Source organism: Salvia splendens, chromosome 15 (genome assembly GCF_004379255.2).
Source record: "Salvia splendens isolate huo1 chromosome 15, SspV2, whole genome shotgun sequence".
Taxonomy (NCBI): domain Eukaryota; kingdom Viridiplantae; phylum Streptophyta; class Magnoliopsida; order Lamiales; family Lamiaceae; genus Salvia; species Salvia splendens.
In genome coordinates this window covers 13,977,177-13,999,682 of record NC_056046.1, presented here as the reverse complement: position 1 = coordinate 13,999,682, position 22,506 = coordinate 13,977,177, and the positions used below count along the sequence as shown (strand labels likewise).

General features: G+C 38.8%; 3 protein-coding genes across 4 annotated transcripts in view; 2 read left to right on the top strand and 1 right to left on the bottom strand.

Moving 5' to 3' along the window:
• Window positions 1-9,357, bottom strand: part of LOC121767754 (DEAD-box ATP-dependent RNA helicase 35-like) — a 19,440-nt gene extending 10,083 nt beyond the window's left edge. The window contains exon 1 of the mRNA XM_042164081.1: window positions 8,838-9,357. Coding sequence (XP_042020015.1) covers window positions 8,884-9,339 — 456 coding nt within the window. The 5' untranslated portion in view covers window positions 9,340-9,357 and the 3' untranslated portion in view covers window positions 8,838-8,883. The remainder of the gene's footprint in view (window positions 1-8,837) is intronic.
• A 4,134-nt stretch (window positions 9,358-13,491) lies between these two features.
• LOC121767646 (dehydration-responsive element-binding protein 1E-like) lies at window positions 13,492-14,220 on the top strand. The gene has a single exon (XM_042163972.1). It carries the CDS (start codon window positions 13,551-13,553, stop codon window positions 14,154-14,156), a length of 606 nt encoding a protein of 201 aa, XP_042019906.1. The 5' UTR covers window positions 13,492-13,550; the 3' UTR covers window positions 14,157-14,220.
• A 3,732-nt stretch (window positions 14,221-17,952) lies between these two features.
• On the top strand, window positions 17,953-22,123 carry LOC121768225. Of its 2 annotated transcripts, none has more exons than XM_042164651.1 (3): window positions 17,953-18,697; window positions 21,305-21,410; window positions 21,490-22,123. In XM_042164651.1, the coding sequence occupies exons 1-3, from the start codon at window positions 18,131-18,133 to the stop codon at window positions 21,984-21,986; spliced, it is 1,170 nt and encodes a 389-aa protein (XP_042020585.1). In that variant the 5' UTR covers window positions 17,953-18,130; the 3' UTR covers window positions 21,987-22,123. The 2 variants fall into 2 exon arrangements, with proteins under 2 accessions (XP_042020585.1, XP_042020584.1); XM_042164650.1 differs by having other exon boundaries at window positions 21,302-21,410.
• The last annotated feature ends 383 nt before the right edge of the window (window positions 22,124-22,506 follow it).

Here is a 22,506-nt window from a genome sequence, read left to right as displayed (position 1 = left end):
CCCACCAGACTAGTTACTGGTGGAGGATATGCATCGATTATAGGAAGTTAAATGAAGCGACCAAGAAAGACCATTTCCCTCTCACCTTCATTGACCAGATGCTGGAGAGGCTAGCAGCAAGCAATACTTCTGTTTCCTAGACGGGTAGTGGTTTTTCAAATCTATGTGGATCCCGAGGACCAGGAAAGACAACTTTCACACGTGTCCTTATCGGCACGTACGCTTACAGGAGGATGCCGTTTGGCCTGTGCAATGCGCCAGGCACTTTTCGCGGTGTATGATGAGTATCTTCTCGGATCTTTTTGGAGGACTGCATCGAGATTTTTATGGACGACTTCACTGTGTACGGGAATTCATTTGACTCATGTTTTGGCTAGTTTGGATATAGTATGAGAAGGTGCCAGGAAAACATTTGGTTTTGAACTTCGAGAAATGCCACTTTATGGTCCCTGAGGGAATTGTCCTAGGGCACGTAGTCTCGGAAGAGGTATACGGTAGACCAGGCAAAGATTGAGGTGATCTCAAAACTGCCTTACCCGACGAATCAGAAGAGGTGAGAGGATTCCTAGGGCATGCAGGATTCTATAGGAGGTTTCATAAATTTCGCAAAAATTGCTCAGCCACTCACCCACTTGTTGCATAATGATGTTGATTTTGTCTTTGATGAGGAATGCAAAAAGGCTTTTCAGTTGTTAAAAGACAGGCTAGTATCTGCGCCTATTATTAGAGCGCCCGACTGGAATCTACCCTTTGAGATTATGTGTGACGCAAGCGATTAATGCCGTGGGAGCGGTGCTAGGTCAAAGAGTTGATGGGAAAAGCTATGTGATCTTTTATGCTTCAAAACGCTAATCAAGCTCAGAGAAATTATGACACTACTGAAAAAGAAATGCTGGCGGTAGTATACTCATTTGAGAAATTTCGCCCGTACTTGCTTGGGTCGAGGGTGATAGTCTTCCACCGCGGCTATAAAGTACCTGTTGGCAAAGAAAGAATCCAAGCCGAGATTAATCCGATGGGTGTTGCTTTTGCAGGAATTCGATTGGGAAGTCAGAGACAAAAAGGGAACAGAAAATAAAGTAGCCGATCATCTGAGCAGGATATTTCAAGGGAGACCGAGGAAGCAATACCGGATGCATTCCCAGAGGAACATTTGTACTACGTAAAAAAATTCCTCGACCTATCAGCTGGGAAGAGATTATGGTGTTAACAGGTCCAGGGGATGCCGAAAAAGGGAAATGTCATCAAACGCGCGAGCCATGGTTCGCAGACCTGGCAAATTACTTAGTCACTGGAGAGGTGCCCAGTTCGCAAGTAATTTCCCGGGCCCAGAAGATGAAATTGAAAAAGCGAGGCCAAGAACTATTTCTGGGATGACCCGTATTTGTGGCGAATGGGAGCCGACCAAGTAATCCGGAGGTGTATTCCGGAGTGAACAGAGGGATGTGCTGAATCATTGCCATGCCCTAGCTTGTGGAGGTCACTTGGACCTAGGAAGACCGCAAGGAAGGTGTTAGATAGTGGTTTTTACTGGCCTACATTGCATAAGGATGCGTTCGAGTTTTGTCAGAATTGTGAGAGGTGTCAACAGACTGGGGGAATCTCCAGAAGAGATGAAATGCCGCAAGTCCCGGTGATCGTTTGTGAAATTTTCGATGTTTGGGGAATGGACTTCATGGGTCCATTTCCATCTTCATACGGGAATACATACATACTAGTGGCAGTGGATTATGTTTCGAAATGGATAGAAGCCAAGGCGACCACATCTTGCGAAGCTAAGGAGGTATCGAAGTTTCTTAGAGCTAATATCTTCAATCGGTACGGAGTGCCCAGAGCTATAATATCTGACAATGGGACGCATTTCCGCAACCGGACTATTGAAGCTTTGATGAGAAAGTATGGCGTCCACCACAGACTGTCTACACCTTATCATCCTCAATCTAACGGCCAGGCGGAAATATCCAACAGAGAGATAAAGGCGATACTGGAAAGACGGTTAATCCGTCTAGAAAAGACTGGAGTAAGAGGCTTGGAGACGCACTATGGGCTTACCGGACGGCATACAAGACGCCTATTGGGATGTCACCATATAGGCTTGTGTTCGGCAAAATGTGTCACTTGCCCGTGGGAGTAGAACACCGAGCATATTGGGCGGTCAAGGAGATAAACATGAGACCCGAATCTTGCGAGGAAGAGAGGAAATTGCAGCTGCAGGAGTTGGAGGAGCTAAGGCTGGAGTCATATGAATCGGCAATGTGGTACAAAGAGAAAACAAGACTTTGGCATGACAAGAACCTCCGAGTCAAGGAATTGCAAGTTGGGCAGAAAGTTCTCCTATTCCAATCCCGGCTCAAGTTGATGCCTGGTAAGCTGAAGTCCAAATGGGTCGGACCATACACTGTTGTGAGTCTTCGTGCAAATGGAGCAGTAGAGATCCAGGGAAGTGCTCCAAACTCTACTCCATTTCTTGTCAATGGCCATAGGGTGAAGGTATTTAGGGATAATTCGGAGATGTGTGTAGTGGACGAAATGCCACTACGCGCACTCCCTGATATCGCCTAATCGGTCTGGGAAGTGAGTGTTCTTAGAGAATTTCCTAGGTCCAGCATCCAAGAAGTTTTAACATGTCCTGACCTAGGGAATCTTGAGAACACTTGAACATAAAATGTAAATATTTAATCGCTTTCTTTAAAATCAAGAAAAACCCAAACAAATCAAAAAAAATAATCTTCCAAAAATATTTTCGAAATACTAGACTCCTTAAGGAATGTTTTTGATACTGTCATACCCTAGACCCGGGGAGTCTGGCGTTTCATTTTTTTTAGTTTAATGTTTTTCTCTAAGTGTGATTTTGCAGAAGGAAGTTACTTGGGCAGGGAATTGAGAAGTAAAATTTTGAGGGAGTTGGCACCGGTTCGGATTTCAAAAGACACCTTTATGGGAGGCGTACAGTCGCTGGCGTCATGCCTGCAACCCGCCTGCAAAAGCCGTCCATCGCCCATACTTATCGAATAATAACCGTGTTCTTTTATTTTTACTTACTTACTCTCGCTCTCTACATCCCAAATTCTCTCTAGGTTTTCTTTTCTAACCCTAATCAAAGAAGTTTCCGTCCAAGTCTTTGTCAAAAAAAAAAAAATTCTGCAGAATTCTCCATGGCTAACAAGCAAAGTGCCGGGAACACCTCAGGATCCGCCGATTCAAGTGCGGCGGCGTTTATGGCAGACATGCTACAAAAATTTGGGGGACCAGAAAAGGCGATGGAGGCGTTTGCCATATTCGCGGCTGTAATGGGGAAATCCGTACCAACCGCCTCAATATCCTCCGCACCACCACCAGAGACCGTTCAAGAAACCACCGCTGAGCGTGAGGCCGTCGCAGAACCCACTGCCGCCGTTTCAGAACCAACCGCTGCAGAAACTCGCAAAGACGAAGCAGATATGGCCGCGGGGTTGGAGTTGTTGGCCGTAAGTGCACCCAGGTTAGGATCTGCCACTGAGGGTGAAACCCCTGTTTTAGAGGATAGAGTGGTTGGTGTTTCTGAGGGGAAACCCCTGTTACTGATAGCCGTGTTGAGGGGGAAACCCCTGTTTTGGAGGAGTTTGTTGAGGGGAAACCCCTGTTGATGGAGTTGAAATTCTAGAGGGCAACGAAGCCCTAGATGCTGAAAGAGATGTGGAGGGGGAAACCCCAGAAGTGGTTGGGGGCGACGAAGCCCTAATTACTGAGGAAGATGTCAGAGAGGGGGAAACCCCTGAGAAGTCTGCGGGTACAGAAACCCACGTTAGGAGAAGGTTTGGAGGGGATAGAGACCCCTGTTTATTTTTCAGGGGCAACCCCATTGTTGAACAAGGAAGGAGAAGCCCTCGGTGCTGAGAATGTCCAAGAACCCGTCGATGTCGGGTTGGATTTGATAGTGGATCTGACTGATGTCCCCGAAGGGACCGATTCACCGGTTAACGCAAGGGAAGCGCGGAGACAGGCTCGTCGGAGCCTGCTTGATGAGATAGATGAAACCGTCCAGCAGACGGAAGAAGAAATGCTGGGTCCAGAAGCCACAGCACCTGAGCAGGCAGAATCTCCCAGACCGAGCAGAGGGGAGAGTGATGCAGAGGAACGCCGCCACGCGGCCGAGAAGAAAAGGAATGGGAAACAAATTGCTCCTTCCAAGACCAAGAAGGCGAAAGGGAAATCCACTGAATCCCCACTTCCTCGACCTGCCAAGGTACCATACGCTTGCAGAGCCCGAGGATTCTGCTGGGTCTAGTGACTCTGAAGAAGAACAAGAAGAGGAGCTCAACTTTGAGCCAACTGAGATCTGGATTACCAAGAGAGCTCCTGGACGAGATGAGAAAGTTTGACGACCCGAAACGCGCAACCATCCACAAGGAGAAGAGTGCCCAGGGCAAGTACGCTAAGTTTGGAAAAATGTACAGCTCATCGGAGCTCAAGCAGATCGCTTGCAATGATGAATTCCGAACTTATATCGACGCAATCGGCTTTGATTGGTTGCTCAAGCACAGCACCGCCGAAGTTCCAATCGACCTGGCAAGGGAATTCTTCTCCACCTTCCGATTTAAGTCCACCACCGATCTGAATGCTGACTCCATCAAATTCCGGCTCTTCAATGAAGAGCATGTGATGAGCATCCGTGAATGGACTCTACGAATGGGACTGTTTACGCGCACAGAGGATGATGAGGGTTTGTGGAGCGAGAGAATGATTGGTCCGCCGAAGCTGACGCCGGGATTCAAGACGCAGAACGCATGGGAGTTTGTGGCTCACCCTAGGGTAGGTCAGTTCAAAACCAGCTGGTCGAAGGCCCACCATATTGAGAACAGGGTCCTGCGATTCGCCCAGACCTTCATTAGCTACAACCTGATGGGCCACAGCCAACAACGCTCTGACGCCCCCGACTTGTACTTTACTTGGTGCATGGCCAAGGGAGTACGTGTTCACTTGGGCTATTGGTTAGCCCAAGCCTGCCATCAAGTGACAGCCAACCCTTCCCGACATCTTTACACATGCCACCTTCTAGGGGCTTACCTGCAACGCAACGTTATTATGAAAATCCACAAGTCCTGCAGAGAAGTGAAGATGTGTCTACCCCCGGAGGTGTTCAACGTGGACTGCTTTTTCAATAAGGGGTTGCTCATTACACAGGGAAGGGACGTTTGCTTTTATGAGGTTGGTCAGTCGGAGGCGCAGACGAAGCAGGAGCCTGAGATGGTGGAGGCGAAGGATACTGCTGACATGGAAGCCGGAGCCAGGATAGAAGTAGAAGAAGTAAGGAAAGAGGTTGGATGGATGAGGTTAGAGATGAAAATGGTTTTGGAGGGGATTGTGGCCCTACGGGGTAAAGGAAGGGACAGTGCTGAGGATGCAGAAGTCAGAAAGTTAGTTGAGGAAGTGAGAAACGAAGTACAGAATGTGAGGAATGAGGTAATCGGTGTACGAAAAGAAGTGACGGAGATACGAAGGGGAATGGGGAGAAGTAGAGAGGAGACCGTAGCCCTAAAGGGGCGTATCACCGACCTAGTGGCAGAATCGTCAAGGCGTTCCGACAAGATGGCGGAGGCCGTCGCACTGATGATGAAGATGACGAAGTGGCTTCAAGCGAAGTTCCCCGAGACACCGAAGGGACTTCCTGAACCTAGCGGCGGTTCCAAGACACCGGGTCAAGGGAGTCTAGCTGTGCAGAAGCCACCACAAGCCCAAAGGCCTCAGACCACCCCGTCTTCCTCCAGGCCCGTGCTTTTGAAGAAAACCGTGCCCCGACCCACAGAAGATCAGAAGGAGACGCCGGAGTCACCGGCAAGAAAGAAAGTTAAAGTGACCCAACAGACAGTGCCACCCAAGTCTGGCTCCCGCGGGGGCCAGAACCCGAATTGAATTTCCCCCAGAACCAAGTAACTTTTACTTTTCTGTCTTTTACTTTTCGTTTTTTCTTTCGCTTGTGTTTTTATGTGCCAGCATGCATCGTTCTATATATATGTGTTATACCTTCCTACACTTAGCCCAATTTTTGGTCTAAGTGTGAGAAGGGGTTGTTTTGTTTTGGTTTTGTATGTTGCGCTTTCTCCCACTTAGCCCGATGTTCGGTCTAAGTGTGAGAAGTTTGTTTTGTTTTTGTGCTTTGTTTGCGTTTGTGTCTGTTGTCTGCTGTTCTTACTTCCTTTTCCCCCTTCACTAGGATAGCTTGGGGACAAGCTTGAGTGAAGTGGGAGGGGGAGGGAGTAAGTATGGTGTTTGTGTTCTTTCTGTTTTAAGAGTCTTTAGGATGTGTGTTTCGCATGAGCTAGTGAGATAATAAGGCAGGTTTCCCTTAGTGAGAGCGATTGAAGAGAGAATGCATGTCAACTTTGACACCTTCTTCCTTAATAAACCAAAGGCGGTCTGAATGAAGTTGGGACGATGGAAAAAGCCTTAGATAACCCAGTTGTGCAGCCCTCCTATAAGAGCGAGTTATAAGCCTAAACACTTTTTTGTGCTAACATGTAAATTGGGCTGCCACTTGATGCTTAGGGAAGTAGAGTATATGAAGGAGAAAAAAATGGTTTCGGAGGTATAAGCTGGACGAAGTCCAGGAAAAGGTGGAATAAGCTGGACGAAGTCCAGGGGAGGAGTAAAAAAAAAAATTGGAAGTATAAGCTGGACGAAGTCCAGGGGAAAAGGGGATATAATACAGGAAAAAAAAATAAATAAATAAATATAATATTAGTATCCTCAAGGGCAGGAAGCAATTTCAACCAGACCCAGGAAAATCAATGGGAAAAAAAGAGAAGTAAGAAGGGTAAAACTCTCATAACCCAACGCATCAGTGGCATAACTTTAACTGGGGAGCGTTTTGATCCTAACATACCTGCTGAGGAATGAGTGATCGAGCGAACCTAACAGCTGGGGTGTCAATAGGCTATCTTGACGAACTGACGGACCGTTTAGGTAGAAGAGGGAATGGGGAAGATTTGAAAACTGTAGACGATCGGATTGAACTTAAGCTTGTGGGGACGGTTGCCTAAAAGTCGAACCTAGTTCATGCTTGTTTGTGTTTTGATTCTTTGTGTTGTTTTCTTTTATAAGTCTGTTTTTTTTTTGCCAGTTGTCTAGGTCCAGGAGTCTGTTTTTGTTTTTGTTTGTAGAGTCGTTCTTGGGGACCGTGCATTGAAATTCGCCTTATTTCTTTCTCTTGTCTTTCATACTTGAGGACAAGCATGGTTTAAGTGTGAGCAGTTTGATCAGGCTAATTTCATGCATCGGTCTAGGGGTTTTATTTCGTGAAATTACTGGGTCTAACGCATGTTTTAAGCCAGGTGTGTGAAGGTTTTCGCTAGATCCAGGAAAAGAAGAGGACGCTTGCATAGTCCTAGGAAACTGGCGAAAGAGCGGACATTATGAAAGAAATTGCTTGACGGAGGAAGCCTCGGAGTTGAAGGGTAGAATAGGGATTTTCTACGAAGACTCTAGAAGGCTATGTCCGCATCTATAAAAGGAAGAAGCATGCAAGCTGGAGGGACCTTCTCGGTGGAGGCCTCACGAACAGCCTGTTGCTCAGTTCACTTTTCACATACTTGGTTCTAATTCGCGGAGGATCTCGGGTTCGCGCTGGGGTTCACATTTAGCTTTCCGATAGTGTTTGTGGGTTGTAACACCGTCCTTCTTTTGGGCGAAGAAACAATTTATTTCTGTTTTTTTTGTTTCTGCTGAATTCGCCGAGCTTCGCTGTTCGAAGCTCGGTCCTCTTTGTTTCTGGATATTTCTCTACTTTTATGCAAGTTTCGTTTTCGCTTACGTCATCGTGATGATTTCTGTCGATTGATTGTGTTTACTTGAATTCTGGAGTTGGATTGTTGGAGTTGGTTGTTTTCGTGGTTATTTTCTGGATTATTGCAGGTTAATGGTGAGATCTGGAAGAATGGAGTTTGTTTGTGGATGAATCAGGGTTTTGTTTTGCTGATGTTGTGGAGTTGTTTGTGATTGTTGGAATTTGGAGTTGATCGGAGCAGATCTGTGAGAATCGGAGTTATGGAGTTGATTTTGTTGGTTGTTGAGTTCGGATGGCTTGGATCCGGAGTGGATTAAGCGTCTGAAGTGATTCTGAGCAGGAGTGTTTTAATTTTATGCCTAGCTTACGTGTTTTCATTTCATTTCGCCTAGTTTATGCAGATCTGATGTATTTCCGATTCATAGCAAGTTTCCGGCGTCCAAATCTTTATATTCTGTTTGAATCTAGGAGTGTGCTTTGTTTTCTTCATCTGCGAGTTTAGTTTAGTTGCGAAGGTGCATGTCGTAGTTAGTTGGAGCATGGGTTGGTTATCTGCAGCTTTTTACCGTACTTGCTATTTCTGGAAATATTGTCCCCACTGTTATTTGCTTACTGTTTAGCTAGATTAGGTAGTCGTTTGCTTAGTCTAGGGAGTAATTGTGTCTTTCGGTATTGATGTCTGATTCCAGTAAGTTTTTTGTGTCCTAGGTCTAGCGTTTACATTTCTTGCCTAGATCTAGTGGTAGTTTAAATCTCAACCCCTTTGTGTGGCAGCAGCCGTTTGTTTCCATAGTCTCTTAGCACTACTTTGCGAATCCATCTCTGTGGGATCGACCCCACTTCCCTATACTAATTCATAGTATTCGGGTTGAGGGATTTATTTTTGAAGGGGAGTCGAGTGTGTCCAACGACAAAAACACTGTAGTTCTCTAGAGTTCCTGGACCCAGTGATCCAGTGGATTTAAGGAGCGTTGTGTCTGGACCGAGCTTTACATTAATTCTCAAATGTGCACACTCGCTTACTCCTGAGTCTAGTCATTCGACATTAGAGTCGAGTGAGACTCCACTTCAATGGGTGTTGGCTGCACAATCCCTTTAGCTTTTAAACTCTTCAAAATGGGCTATGGAAACCTCATGTCCTTAAAGTTCTTGATTGGTGGCGGGACATCATCTCCATCAATGATGATGAGCCACTGCCTTCTTATGGCATCACAAGCCTTGTTCGACATTCTTCTTATTGGCAAGGGCGGCTTCCACCCAGTGGGTAAAGGATCAGAATAAGTGATGCCCTTAGCCAGCTCCCGAACGGACATCAAAGTTTTCTTATCCGAAAGGTGCTCGATCATCTCCTTCTCCTGTAGTATCATCTGCTCGGTTTGGGTGATCTCCGGCTGATCTTTCTTCAGTTGAGAAGCTTTCACCAGTAGACTTGGTTTGGCCTCAACGAGATTATGTTTCTCCATCTCTTCGTCGACTGCAGAAGACGTTCCCCTGCTCTGCAAAATCTTATGCGCCTCAAGCGTGCGCCTCTTCGCCACAGGAACATACTCAACGTAATCATCTTCCTCTTCCATCATATCCTCCCCAAGTGAGCCCATGCTTAAGAAGCTTGAGAGAGGTGGAACGGAGTAGAGGTCGGCAAGTAAGGGGGAAGGTTCTTGCTTAAATAGCTGACACAGTGTTTCCGTGAAGAGAAGGTGGTTTTTCAAGCTTCTTTTTTTTGTTATGCTTTTCTTTATTCTTGAGAGGTTTTTTTGGATTTTTTTTTGCTATAGAGGCAGCGATCGATCCTAGTGATCAAACCTGCTCTGATACCACATTAGAAAATATAATGCGGAAAATAAAATACTATTACAGAAAGTAAAAGACGGGAAGAACTTTAAAGACTATATTGTGAATGACTTGAATTCTATTCTCTCCATGGTTACACAACTATATATAGACTCTAATTCTAGCTAAACATGGATAATATATTCTAATTATACTAATATCCTTTTTATTTGATTTTCCATAATCTTCATTGATTTCCTTCTTTATTCTTGTCATATCTTCATCACTTGCCTTCTTGTTCTCCAATTAATTAATTTCCTTATTCCAACACATTTAATTAGAGCGTGAACAATCATAAATGAGCTTTATACTGCATTATCTTGTAATATTCCACCTTAAACTATTGAGTATCGTTACATTTGAAATTTGAAAACTCAGAATTGTTTTTTTAGTATCATCTCACTCGGGACCTCGTCAATTTTCATGTTAATTTTTAAATTGTATCAAATGATCAATTTTTTTAATTTCTACGACAAAGCTAGCTATAAAAATACGTAGTAGTAATAAATTTTACAGGAATTCATGTTTACTGTAAAAAGTGACAGAGAGACAGAAAATTATCAATCGTTTTCGAAATAGTAAATATTAGTACTTAATATGTAAACTCTAGGATATATGTGGAAATGCCTCAGCACGGATAGCGATAAAAAAATAACCACATCTTTAAGTATCTGTATAACTAAAGATCAAAACTGAACCACGAGATCAAAAAATCTTAAAGTGAACTACCCTAATAATCTCTAATCTTGTCGAAAAATACATAAATGGTCCTTAAAATTTTTTAATGGCATTTCTAGTACGATAAGACTAAAATAACCCCAGGCACAAAAAATGTGAAATTTAATGTTTGAGGGCATTTTAGACCTTAAATACTAGTATAGTACTATTTTGTAATTTTAGTTAGTTAAAATAGTTTATTGACATTATGTGTTTAAAAATAAATACAACCTTAAAATAGTTTAATTATACTCTATTTATTTTTAAAATTAAATATTATTCATTATAAAACTCGGTCTATACGAAAAAAATATTAATCTAATAGTAACTTTTTTTAATAAAGATATTAAAGTGAATTATAGAAAATTCTTTTTGCATGTTGGATTTATTTTTACTTAAAAAATTTAATTAAATTTTTTAAATTTGAGAAGGAAAAATATTATAGTGAACTATAGTAGTAATTTTTTACTTAAAAAAATATTACTTAAATATTTAAATGTTACTACTATACTTAAGTGAAAAATAAATAATTTAATTACGTTAATTAAAATACAGTATAGTGAAAAAATATTTTTTAAGTATAATAATTAAAATTTAAGTGAAATTATATCTAACGTAAATTAGAGCGAACTCTTGCATGTAACTTTTTATTATAAAGCTCAATTTATACGTTATTCAAGTAATTATTGAAAGATTTAAGTGAATTATAATCAAAAGAAAATGTTTTATGTTAGTAAAAATATAAACTAAGTAGTACTAGAAATGTAAATTTTTTCTATCTGAAAAGGTGCTTTTATATATGTCCAAAGAAATTGCAAGACTGAAGAGGTACCAAAACTGTGATTTCCAAAGACCAAAAATGCTCTCCATGACATTTACGGGATTTTTCAAATGCTAAGGGGAATAAAAGACCGACATGGACCAAAACTGTAATTTTTAGGGATCAAAAAGGCTATAAAAGTTTTTTATGGATCATTTGTGCATTTTTCGACAATATCGGGGACTATTAGAGCATCTCCAGTGGTTCTGGACATGCAATAGTCCTCTCATAGCCTTGTCACTGCCACATCATCAGCACTAAAATCCTCTTGCCACATCATCTGGACATGCAACTGGACATGCAATAGCCCTCTCATAGCCTATCCACATCACTAATAACAATTATATAATTTAATTTACAATCGTAGCAACATACGGAATTTAATTTACGAGACAAATACAGGAAAATTGAATAATACTATTAAAATTTAAAAAAGTACATTAATTTAAAACAAGTGGTGCGAATGAAAATGATGTCCATTTCTCGTAGTTGTTCTCCATTTCTCGTTGTTGATCTTGTACAGAAATTAATTAAGATAGAGAGAGTACTCGTTAAAACAAGTGGTGCGAATGAAAATGATGTCCAAAGCGCGTATATATAGTGTTTCGAAAAATTTAAAAAAAAAATAAAATCTGACGCCGATCCGGGGCCTACAATGGCGCCGTGAGGATCGGCGTGAGAATCGGCGTCAGCCCAAGAATCGACGTGGGCACACCGATTTTGACGCCGATTTCGCCGACGCCGGCTGCAATGGTTCGGCGTCAGCACCGGCGTCCGTGAAAAATCAGCGTGCCGGTGCCGACGCCGCCATTGGAGATGCTCTTAGGGTAGTTTACTCAAAATCTAAAGATGAGATATGTCAGATTTTAAAAACACAGAGGTTATTTGAGGGCGATTTGGTTCATTCCAAAACACGGGGGTTATAGTAAGATCATTTTAGTTCATTAAATACATTGTAAGTGTATGAACTAAAACAATCTTAAAATGACCTCTATATTTTTAAAATCCGAATTTTCTAAATGAACTAAAATGGTCTAAAAATGACCTGCATATTTTCAAAATCTAATATTTCTAAAATAATTAAAACGCCTTTAAAATGACTCTGTATTTTTAAAATCCAAAGATTTTAAAATTCAGTTCCATTATTTATTTATTTTTATCTATAAACACCTTTAAAATGAGACTGTATTTTTAAAATCCAAAAATTTTAAAATTCAGTTCCATTTTTTATTTATATTTATCTATTTACTGTGATATAGTCTCTAAATACGCCTCAGTATAAATAAAGCAAGTGTATTCTTCTTTTGATCACTACGCGATATTTCAAATTGGTTATCACATCTAATTTACCAAAAAACTACTCACTCCGTTCCATAGTAGTTGAGACATTTCTTTTTGGTACGAATACTAAGAAAAATTGTGTTAAGTGAGTTAAGTAAAAGAAGAATAAAGTAGGAAGTGAAAAGCGTTGAGAGATGAAAAGAGAATAAAGTAAAAGAAAGTAAAATGAGTGAAAAGAAATATGTTGACTTTACTAAAAAAGGAAATGACTTCACTACTATGAAACATATCAAAATAGCAAAATGACTCCACTGCAAAAAAAAAATAAGTAGTATCTCACAACAAAAAGACAGAGGGAGTTAATTTATATTTCCCGATAAAATAAAGGTACTAGTATGCAAGTGTTTATTTGGTCAACTAATTAATTGGCAAAATGATTTTTAATTGAGAGAGTATTAATATTATTTTCACATAAATTATACTCCCTCCGTTCGTCCCCAAAGAGTTTGAACATTATTCACTGATCAATATACACCATTATATCTTAATTCTTCCTTTATTAGTTGTTATCTCATTATTAATTCGATTCCTATCAATTTAGCAATAAGTCAAATATTGAATCCTCCAACAAACTACTTGCAGGCTTGCAGCCGAAATCGGAGATACATATAACAAAAAAGGCAGAAACACAATATTGGGTCAACAAAACTGCACATGTTATGTTACAAAAAAAAGACTTTACTATTAAACCTAAAATCCCAAAATATCAAGTCAATTATTTATACTCAAAAGAGTAAAGTCAAACAGTATAAAATTTATGCAAAGTGCAAACCAATTGATACAAACAAATATTATATATATGCGACCTTCGATATCGACAGCAAATCCTCACTAGATAGAAAACTCCACGTCATTAAATAAGCACGTTTTTTTTTCTGCGCTGGCCTCACATTTTAAACAAAAATAGCTTCCTCACTAAGCACTAGTGTGAATCCAAAAAGCCAGGCTGGCGCCCTCAGTTAGTCCGTGTGGATATCGTATCTCCAAAAAGCTACAAATAGAAACATATGTCCCCTCTTCTCTTTATCTCTCTAACTTCAGATTTTCTACCAGCCGATTAACTAACTACTGCCGCATTTCATGGATTCCTTCAAGACCTCTCACTCCGACGAGGAGGTGATCCTGGCGTCCAGCCACCCGAAGAAGCGGGCGGGGAGGAAGAAGTTCAAGGAGACGCGCCACCCGGTCTACCGCGGCGTGCGGCGCCGAAACTCCAACCGCTGGGTGTGCGAGGTGCGTGAGCCCACCCAGCAGAAGCGGATATGGCTGGGGACCTACCCGACCGCCGAGATGGCAGCCAGGGCCCACGACGTGGCCGCCCTTGCCCTCAGGGGCCAGGGCGCCTGCCTCAACTTCGCCGACTCCGTGTGGCGGCTGCCCCACCCGGCCTCTAATGACCCCAAGGAGATACGGAGGGTCGCTGTCGAGGCCGCGGAGGCGTTCCGCCCCACATTGGGGGGCGAGGTTTATGAGGAAAGAGGGGAGATGAATAATGAGGCCGCAGCGGTGGATGAGGGGAGTAGCTCCTCCGTCAATGTGCTGGGTGGTGATTTTTGCATGAATGAGGAATATGACGGGGCGGGCGGCGCGTTGATGTCGCCGCCGCGGCACTTCGAAGGAGGCTTCGGCTGGAATGATGACGGGGAAAGCGATGCTGAGGTGGAGCTGTGGAGTTACTCACTTTGATAAATTATGATTAATTGGGGGTAGGGCATATATAGTCCCACCAATGAAAGGCTAGATTTTATATTAAGAAAATAGTGTATACATATATAAATGTTTTGTATAGATAAGGGGGTATGTAGTGTTAAAAAGAAATGAGCTTAGTTATTTTGTGATGCACATGCTTTTTGCGACATGTGTGATTTCTTTTCTATTTTGTGAATGCTTTGTTTGCCTGCCATCCTCAATTAATTTTTTTAATTGAAGTTAGTGTTTGGCTTTTTGGTTCCTTAAATGGGATTATCTGATACTTTGTGGTATTATGAAATGCAAACTATTTGAAAATGATTGGCTGTTTTGGTTATATAGTAGTAGTAGTACTGTATTGGTGGAACCCAAGACTCGTTAAGTAAGAAATTTCTGTCGAATCTTCTATTAATAGGAAGAAGCTACTGAATTAGTCACCAAGTTTATTGTCACTGTCATGTGAATAGAACTGTTATAATTATTTATATTTCAAAATTACGAAAACAAATTAAATTTTTCTCTTTTCCTAAGCAAGGAAGGTAAAATTAGTTGATGCTTTTTTAACTTTTTAATAGAAGAAATTAAAGATTTAAACGTAAAACTTTTTCCTTTGATCGTTGAGTCTAATTTAGGTCTTACACTCCCCCTCCATTAAATCCATCAATTATTTTAATTATTTATTGTTCCACGCCATTTTTTTTTCCATATCTTTCTCCAGAAATAACATGTTTTGCATAGACCTAAAACAATCCTCTCAAAACACCTATAATTTACAAGATCAACTAGTTCAAGCTTACATGGATTCATTCTTCAAAATCTCTAATAATATAATATAGTAGAAGTTTAAATGATGCTATTTTTTTTGCCTAATACTCCTTTTCTTCCCTTAAAAATATGACTTATTTAATTTTTTAATATATTTTTTTTAAATTATGAACTTTCTAAATTAGTCCTACTAAAATCTAATGTGGATCTCACTATATTTTCTCTTCTCTCTCTTATTTTAACAATTATGCATTAAAATTCACATGTCTTTAAATATTCCTATTTTTAAGGAACGATCAAACATCATCATTTTCATGGTTGGATAATGAGAACCCTCCTTTCTAGCTTGTGTCCTTCAAATGATTTATCCCTAACTTAGGAAAATATATGAATTTGGGTGGTTCAAAACTTCAAGTATTAGGCAACGTGCAATTAATGAAAAACAATAGTTCAAGTATTAGCAGTGTACCATTAATGAAAAGAATTGGTTTATGATGATTAACTTCTTCATCGTGTCAAGAATAATTAGTATAATGAATTATCCTTTACATCAACGTAGGAGACCATATTCTTGAAAAACCCTTATAAATATAATTTCTCTCTATAAGTGAGACACTTTTTTTTATTTAAGAAATGATGTTTAGTAGTATAATTAGTTAAATGGACATATAATGAAGTAGGATAGAGAATAATGTATAAAAATTAAAAAAAAATAAAGTAAGACAATAATATGTTATTTATATTTGTTAAAAAGAAAAATGACTCATTTATAATAAGACAACTGAAAAAGAATCAAGACTCACTTTTAATATGATATATAGTGGACAGATAAAGTAAACAACTAATTTCCATATTTATTTTCTTGTGGCTTTTAATGTGTACGACTTTTCTTTTCTTTTTTTTTGAGAAATATTGTTGGCAATTAAAACTATATATAAAATTATAATTATCCCACATGGTGTTCATATAGACCTAAAACTACTATATAATTCTAATGGACACTCCTTCTATCACCAATTGGTTTTAGGATGGAGTCCATGGATTTCTATCAAATGTATGTACGACTTTAAAATGAATAGTACTAAAGGGGAGTGTTATATTGCTAACTCAATACTTAATTGCTAACTATAACTAAATAATAGTCATTAGATATTTAAATTAATGGCCTAGATCATTAGCTCAAGAATGTCAATACGATCAACAAAAAACGTCAATAAGGGTATTAAGGTCAATTTAAAAAATTATTTGTAACTAACTTTTGAAAAATATCTCATAACTTTAAAACACATATTATTTTCTCGATTTAAATTATTTTTCCGCACAACATATATCAAATTAAAGATAATTTCATAAGGATTCTAACGAGATATCACTTGCATATGTTTCGATGTCAAAATTTGAAAAAAAAATAAAAAAAATTCAATTTTTTCGTACAGCAACAAATGTCAATATGATATATAAAATATGTCAATATAATACATATAGAATGTCAATATAAGCAATGGGTTAACATTCTCAAAGCATTGTGTTGATATTTTCAAAACACTATATTGACATTTTCATCCAAAACCCTAATTTGATAGTTTTTTTTTTATCTTTTTCGATTTAAATGATAAAAATGAAAATTACACGTGGCAATTTGTAGACCATAGGTTTTCTAAAATCATATGATCTTAAATTAGTTGTAGTTAATAATTATATGATGAGTTAGTAATTGATCACTCCCCAATACTGAAGAGTGTACTAATTTCCATATTAATACGGAGTACTACATTTTAGATCTTTATTTATGTAATTATTCAGTACACACGAATACAATATTAAAGTTGGGCCACTGTTCGTATAATATATAAAAGCTATTAAGTCCTGTAACTCGTTTACGGACTTTAGCCCAACTATTTCTCTTGATAACAAATTTACTACTGACTAGTCAGGTTATTTAAATACAGATACGGCCGCCCAACTTAAATTAGATCAAGTAAACTGTGACATTGAATTTAATGGGGGAAACGTGTTATTAAATCTTACCCTATCAAGTGAGGATTATTAAGCTCATTGCTCATTTCACAAATACTTGGTTTTACAAAGTAATTTAAGTTCAAACTGTAAGTAAAATCTAATAATCCATAAGACATAACCTTGAGAATTTATGTTCAACAAATACTCCTTCCGTCCATGAAATGTTGTCCAATTTTGCCATCACGATCAATCCATGAAAAAGTATCGACTTTATTTTTTTCAACTTTGGTAAATGAATTTCACTTTCCACTAACTCATTATACTCACATTCTATTATATAAATATGAGATCCACATTGCACTAATTTTTTCCACTCATTTTTCTTCATATTTTTAAAAGTTCATGTCAAGTCAAACATGGACAATATTTCAAAGATAGAGAGAGTATAATATTATAATTCTACTGATTAAACATAAGTGAGGCTGGGAAGCTAGACCCATAGAGTCCCCTCACTAAGAACATGTTCTCTCTTAAAAAAACAAAATAAAAAATTTACAATGAAAATTTGAATAATTCCTTTATTATCAATATAACTTTTTATGTCCAAACAAATAAATATGATTTCTGTATCAGATTTATTGTCAGTGATAATTAATAGCAGGTCGACAATCATTAATCTAATTGACAAGGTCAACTTCTGGTCATTTCTCAGTCCACCAGCCAATACAAATTTAAAACTACTGTGAAATTCAAAAACCCTCTCTATTAAAATAAAACTCCATTAATAATCTTCTACAAACAATACATAAATCTCCAAGGGTATTTGATTTATAGGTATCTAGATGGATGGAACAGCCATACCCAAAAGCGGAAGGATCGATCCCCTGACCATTTGATTAAGAATGAACGAGTCTCATGTCAATGGACTTCACCTATTGGGTTTAAAACTCATTATTATAATTAAACTTAGTGATTCAAATTCCTCAGCAAGAAGCATCATCCAGCATCTTCTCTCTCTAAATCTGACTCTCGCAAAATAGAAGCTTCTTTTAAAGGAGGGAGCCCTTTTTCACTCACTCCACTCTCTCTCCCCCTAATTACTATAACAGCTCCGCCTCCGCGTACCAAACGCATATCCACTGAAATGTTAAATATCCATCATCATCACGCCATTTTCACACCTCAAATCAAATCATAGTTTGATTACATTTTCATCACTCCTAAACAAAACACCTAATTTCAGAAACATGGATTCCAAATTGATCAAACACAAGGCATTCCCCAAACCCTCGCTCCTCAAGGACTACTTGATGGACGACATGAGCTCCTGCTCATCGAACGGCTTCAAATCGTTTCCGAGAAGGCAATGCTGCCCCAGCACCGTCCGATTCCTCGTCGAGATCAACCCCGACCAGCACAAAAAGTATTCCATCTTCAACAAAAGCCCCTCCAAATCCGCCGCCTCCGCCTTTCAGAGAGTCATCGCCGCCGTGAAACGCTTTCCCTTCGGCTCGCCGGATAAGCCGATCCTGCCGAGCAGCCTGTCCAGGAAAATCCTCCGGAAAACTATCTTCTGGAAGAGGAATTCGAGCCACAAGGAGATCCAGCGGCTCAAATCGTTCGATCAGCTGATGAAGGAGGATTCTCCGCCGTTGGATATTCCCACCGATTTCAACGCGTGTTCCAGCGGTAATTCATCCAATTTTACTGAGGTGAAAAGAGAGGAAGACGACGTCGACGTAGAGATGCTAAAAGACGGCAACGTTACGACTGACGACTCAAGCACCGGTGGCGCCACCGAATCCTCCACAGAGGTAAGGTTTTAATAAGTTAAATTAATTGATTTACTTTTCCTACTTTTAATTGATTCATTTCATTGATATTTTAGTAATCAATAAAAACGTTAAAATTTGTTAGTTTTATGTTTCCGGTTTTGTTTAAAATCAAATAAAGGATACATATTAAAATTACAATGCCAGGATTAGAACTTGATTCCATCTCAAATTGGAGTTGTAGCTTTTTTTGCTAGTTAAGGAGATTGTCAAGTGTCAACAGATTAATAGCTTTTGTGTTAATTTTTTTAACAATGGAGGATCAAATTATAGTAAAAACTCTTATTTTGGACGTCGGTCATATCATATCATATCAATCCACTGATTATTTATGGGACCACTATTACATAGAATTATATATGAGAAATAATCACTCATAAATACGCCTTTTTGCATATATCCCAACTAAATCATCATATGCATGCCTCAATTTTTATATTAAGATGAACTTAAACGTTTAGTTTACTAAGTACTTTTTTCCCTAAATTTGGCGTCATTAAATTGGATAGTTTAGTTATATATCTAAAATGGCGATGGAGCATTTTAGCAAAAGTAACAAAAGTGGTAAGATAGAGATTTATCCCTAATTATGTAGCTCAATTTAGCCTTAAGGAATTAATTTCTCCATTTAAGTATAGCTTAATTTAGCTCTTCCCACTATATGTTAAAATTATACATGATGATTTGCTGGATGTAGTGTAGATATTGCGAGTGACACAAATTACTTTGAATTCGGTATAATTTATAATAATAAATTTAATATTTCAATTTTTTTAAGTTTGTAGTGATGCACTGGGGTGCAGTGACGAAATTACTGTAATTTAGTTTCACAAGTTCTATAATTTGTGCAGTATAGCAAGTTTACGATCATCGCTAAGCTTGCAGTTTGAATTTTCGAATCAGTGAGCAGAATATTATAGGGATGTGAGAAGATTAAAATATATAGTTTCAAAAGTTTGAAAAATACTCCCTCCGTCCCATCAAAATTACCATCTTTCCTTTTTTGTTTGTTTCAATCAAAATGATTACTTTCTAATTTTAAAAACAAACTCCTCTCTCCTTTCTATTTATTAAAATATTCAACTACCTTTTTCCTCTTTATTTTATTTCACCTAACAACACTTTCTAAAATCCCGTGCCACTGGCCATCTTAAGTGGGGCGGAGGGAGTAGTAAAATAATAGCCGAGGGGAATTCAAAATGGGTAAACAATTAAGAAGAATGTTGAAATTGATGAAATTCCAGAGCGGCAAAGATGGAGTAAAAGTAGCTGGGGGCACACGTGCGAAGCGGGAGAGAATTGGCTACACTAGATTCCATGGATTATTTAATAGCGCTTCCCGACGGTTGAACAATAGAAATAAATTAAATAATTAGTAGTAGTAGTAGTATTACAATTAATCATAAGCTAGCTAACTATATACATGATGATGTCTACATTATCATTTGTATTTTATTATAAGTAGTCCATTATTATCAATACATATAGCACTACATTTCTTTGCGTATTTATTGTGAATCTGAATTTTGTAACTATTGGTCGAGTTAAATACTAGTACTATTAAATACAATAATCAAATGGGAGGCTATAATAAGTATATTGTTTTAATTAATCTTTAAAAAAGGATAGAAAGATGTCAACAAATTTTGTCAAGTAATGGGTTGACATTTTTGACAAATTCTATACAAGTATTGGGATTTACTTACCACCATGGGTCTTTGTGGTCTCTGCCTTTTTGCTTCTATCAGAAACATCCAAATTCCCATGGCAATTAGTATTTTATTTTAATGAACCTATTGGCTATTACGCTCTATGATTTCATTTCTCACCCCACAATATGCTTTAAATACAATTTAATAATTTCAGTCAAAATTAAGTTTAAACAAAATTCAGATGAGAAATTAGAGAGTGTCTTGTTGAGAGCAAGAATCATCAATCTTTTGCCAAAGTGAAGAGAGTGGAAAACAATAATCGTTGGAAGTGGTCCAATCCAAGCAAAGTGAATAAGTTTCATCTGTCTCAAAATATATGCTGCAATATTTGTTGCTGACTGTCTATTGTGGGGGGTGGGACTCAATAAATAATGATATCCTTTATCATTATTGAAATCATGATTAATGTGACTTCAATGTCACAGCCCTACGCTATCACCAAACGAAATATTTTTGAGGTCCCCAGCCTATCTAGTGTCCACAGTTATTGAATACACACTCGACAGATCTAACTTCTCTTGATTTATTGCAACAAAATTACTATCATATCAATTGAGCTCGTATTGGACACAGCCTTGAGTTTCACCAGATTTAGGCAGCATTTATCACGTGTTGATGTGTAACAAATATCACAATAGCTAGGGAGTACTATCATTTAGACATTGTTTCTCCTAGGATATATTCTTACTTTGATGTGTGACCACTTAGCATAGTTTATTACTAAGATTTTTTAGCTCCAATTTATAGGTGAAAGGTTTGAGTTACTGAGATTGTTAACATGTTTTTATTTCTTTTGTAATAATAATTCAAATAAATATATTTTTAAATGTATATACATCATATTCATACATTAATGTTGATATTGAACATGTAGCAGAAGCAGTGGTCAGCAAGTGAAGAGAAAGAACAGTTCAGTCCCGTGTCGGTGTTGGATTGTCCATTCGATGATGACGAAGTTTCATCTCCTTTCCCACATATGGAAGGTCAGATCACCTTCCTACTACCCCTAAAAAAATTCACAAAATATTTAGTATTTTTTTCATTAAAAATTATGATGCACAGGAAGTAGGAAGCCAAAGATTGAGAGGTTTGGAGGTGTGGATCCCCTCAACCTAAGCAAACGCTTCGAATCTACAGAATCTCCTTTGCCTCATTCTTCGGTGTCAAGCACCAGAGAAGAAGAAGAACTAGAAGAGGACGAGGTGAAGCGAGCAGAGCAAAAGGCAATGGATTTATTGCAACAAGTGATGCCACCATGCAAGGCAGACAGGCTTCTGCTGGATTTCTTCAGAGAGAAAATCATGTCGAGGCAATGGGGAGAGGGGTACTGCGAAGATATGGTGCGAGAAGCAGAGAGCTGGATCAACAGCACAGCATTAATACGCGATGCTCTTCTCGGATGGAACAGGCAGCCTTACGTGGAAGACATGGAAGGATCGAAGGAGTGGAGATGCTTTGATGGAGAGATTAGGGAGATGGCGTTGGAGTTGGAAGCTGTTGTTTTTGATGCATTGTTTGATGAGTTGGTGGTAGATATCTCGTCTGTCACCGTCGTCTGAGGAGTCGAAACTGGGGTTGTTTTGGTCATTCTAGCGCTGGGATGGTGATGCTTAGAATGACTAAAACCACCTTTGAGATATACTTGGTTTTGTGTTTTTATACAATAATGAATTGGTGATTAATTTTTGGGACAGTGCAACTTGATGATGACTTTTTCTTTTGATCTTGTCAAATTTCTTCTGGCGCTCTGCATCGCACTTCTCACTAGCTTAATCGCACATATAGTTCTTGGGCACTACATGATAAATTTAAAACTTTAAGAAAATTGCATTCTTTATTTCTATCTGCATATTACTTCTACACAAAAAAAAGTTTAGTTTGAAGTACATGGGCAATACCAACAAGGTGTTTAGGGCATCCACAACAAGGGACTTATCGTGCGTCCTTGTGGAACGAGGTGGCGGAAGGCCGTGTTATGGGGGTTGGTGAAACGGGTTGTGAATGTTAATTCTTGATGACGAGATGTTTATACGCCTATGTTCAACGTGTGTCAATGTGAACTAGTAATCCATATGAATG

What these genes read in the sequence shown, in the direction of transcription:
- LOC121767646 (XM_042163972.1), top strand. Translation starts at nt 13,551, where the DNA reads ATGGATTCCTTCAAGACCTCTCACTCCGACGAGGAGGTGATCCTGGCG.
- LOC121768225 (XM_042164650.1), top strand. Translation starts at nt 18,131, where the DNA reads ATGGATTCCAAATTGATCAAACACAAGGCATTCCCCAAACCCTCGCTC. An exon ending in CCACCGAATCCTCCACAGAG is followed by an intron (nt 18,698 to 21,301) that starts GTAAGGTTTTAA and finishes TTGAACATGTAG; the next exon opens with CAGAAGCAGTGGTCAGCAAG. An exon ending in TCCTTTCCCACATATGGAAG is followed by an intron (nt 21,411 to 21,489) that starts GTCAGATCACCT and finishes TATGATGCACAG; the next exon opens with GAAGTAGGAAGCCAAAGATT.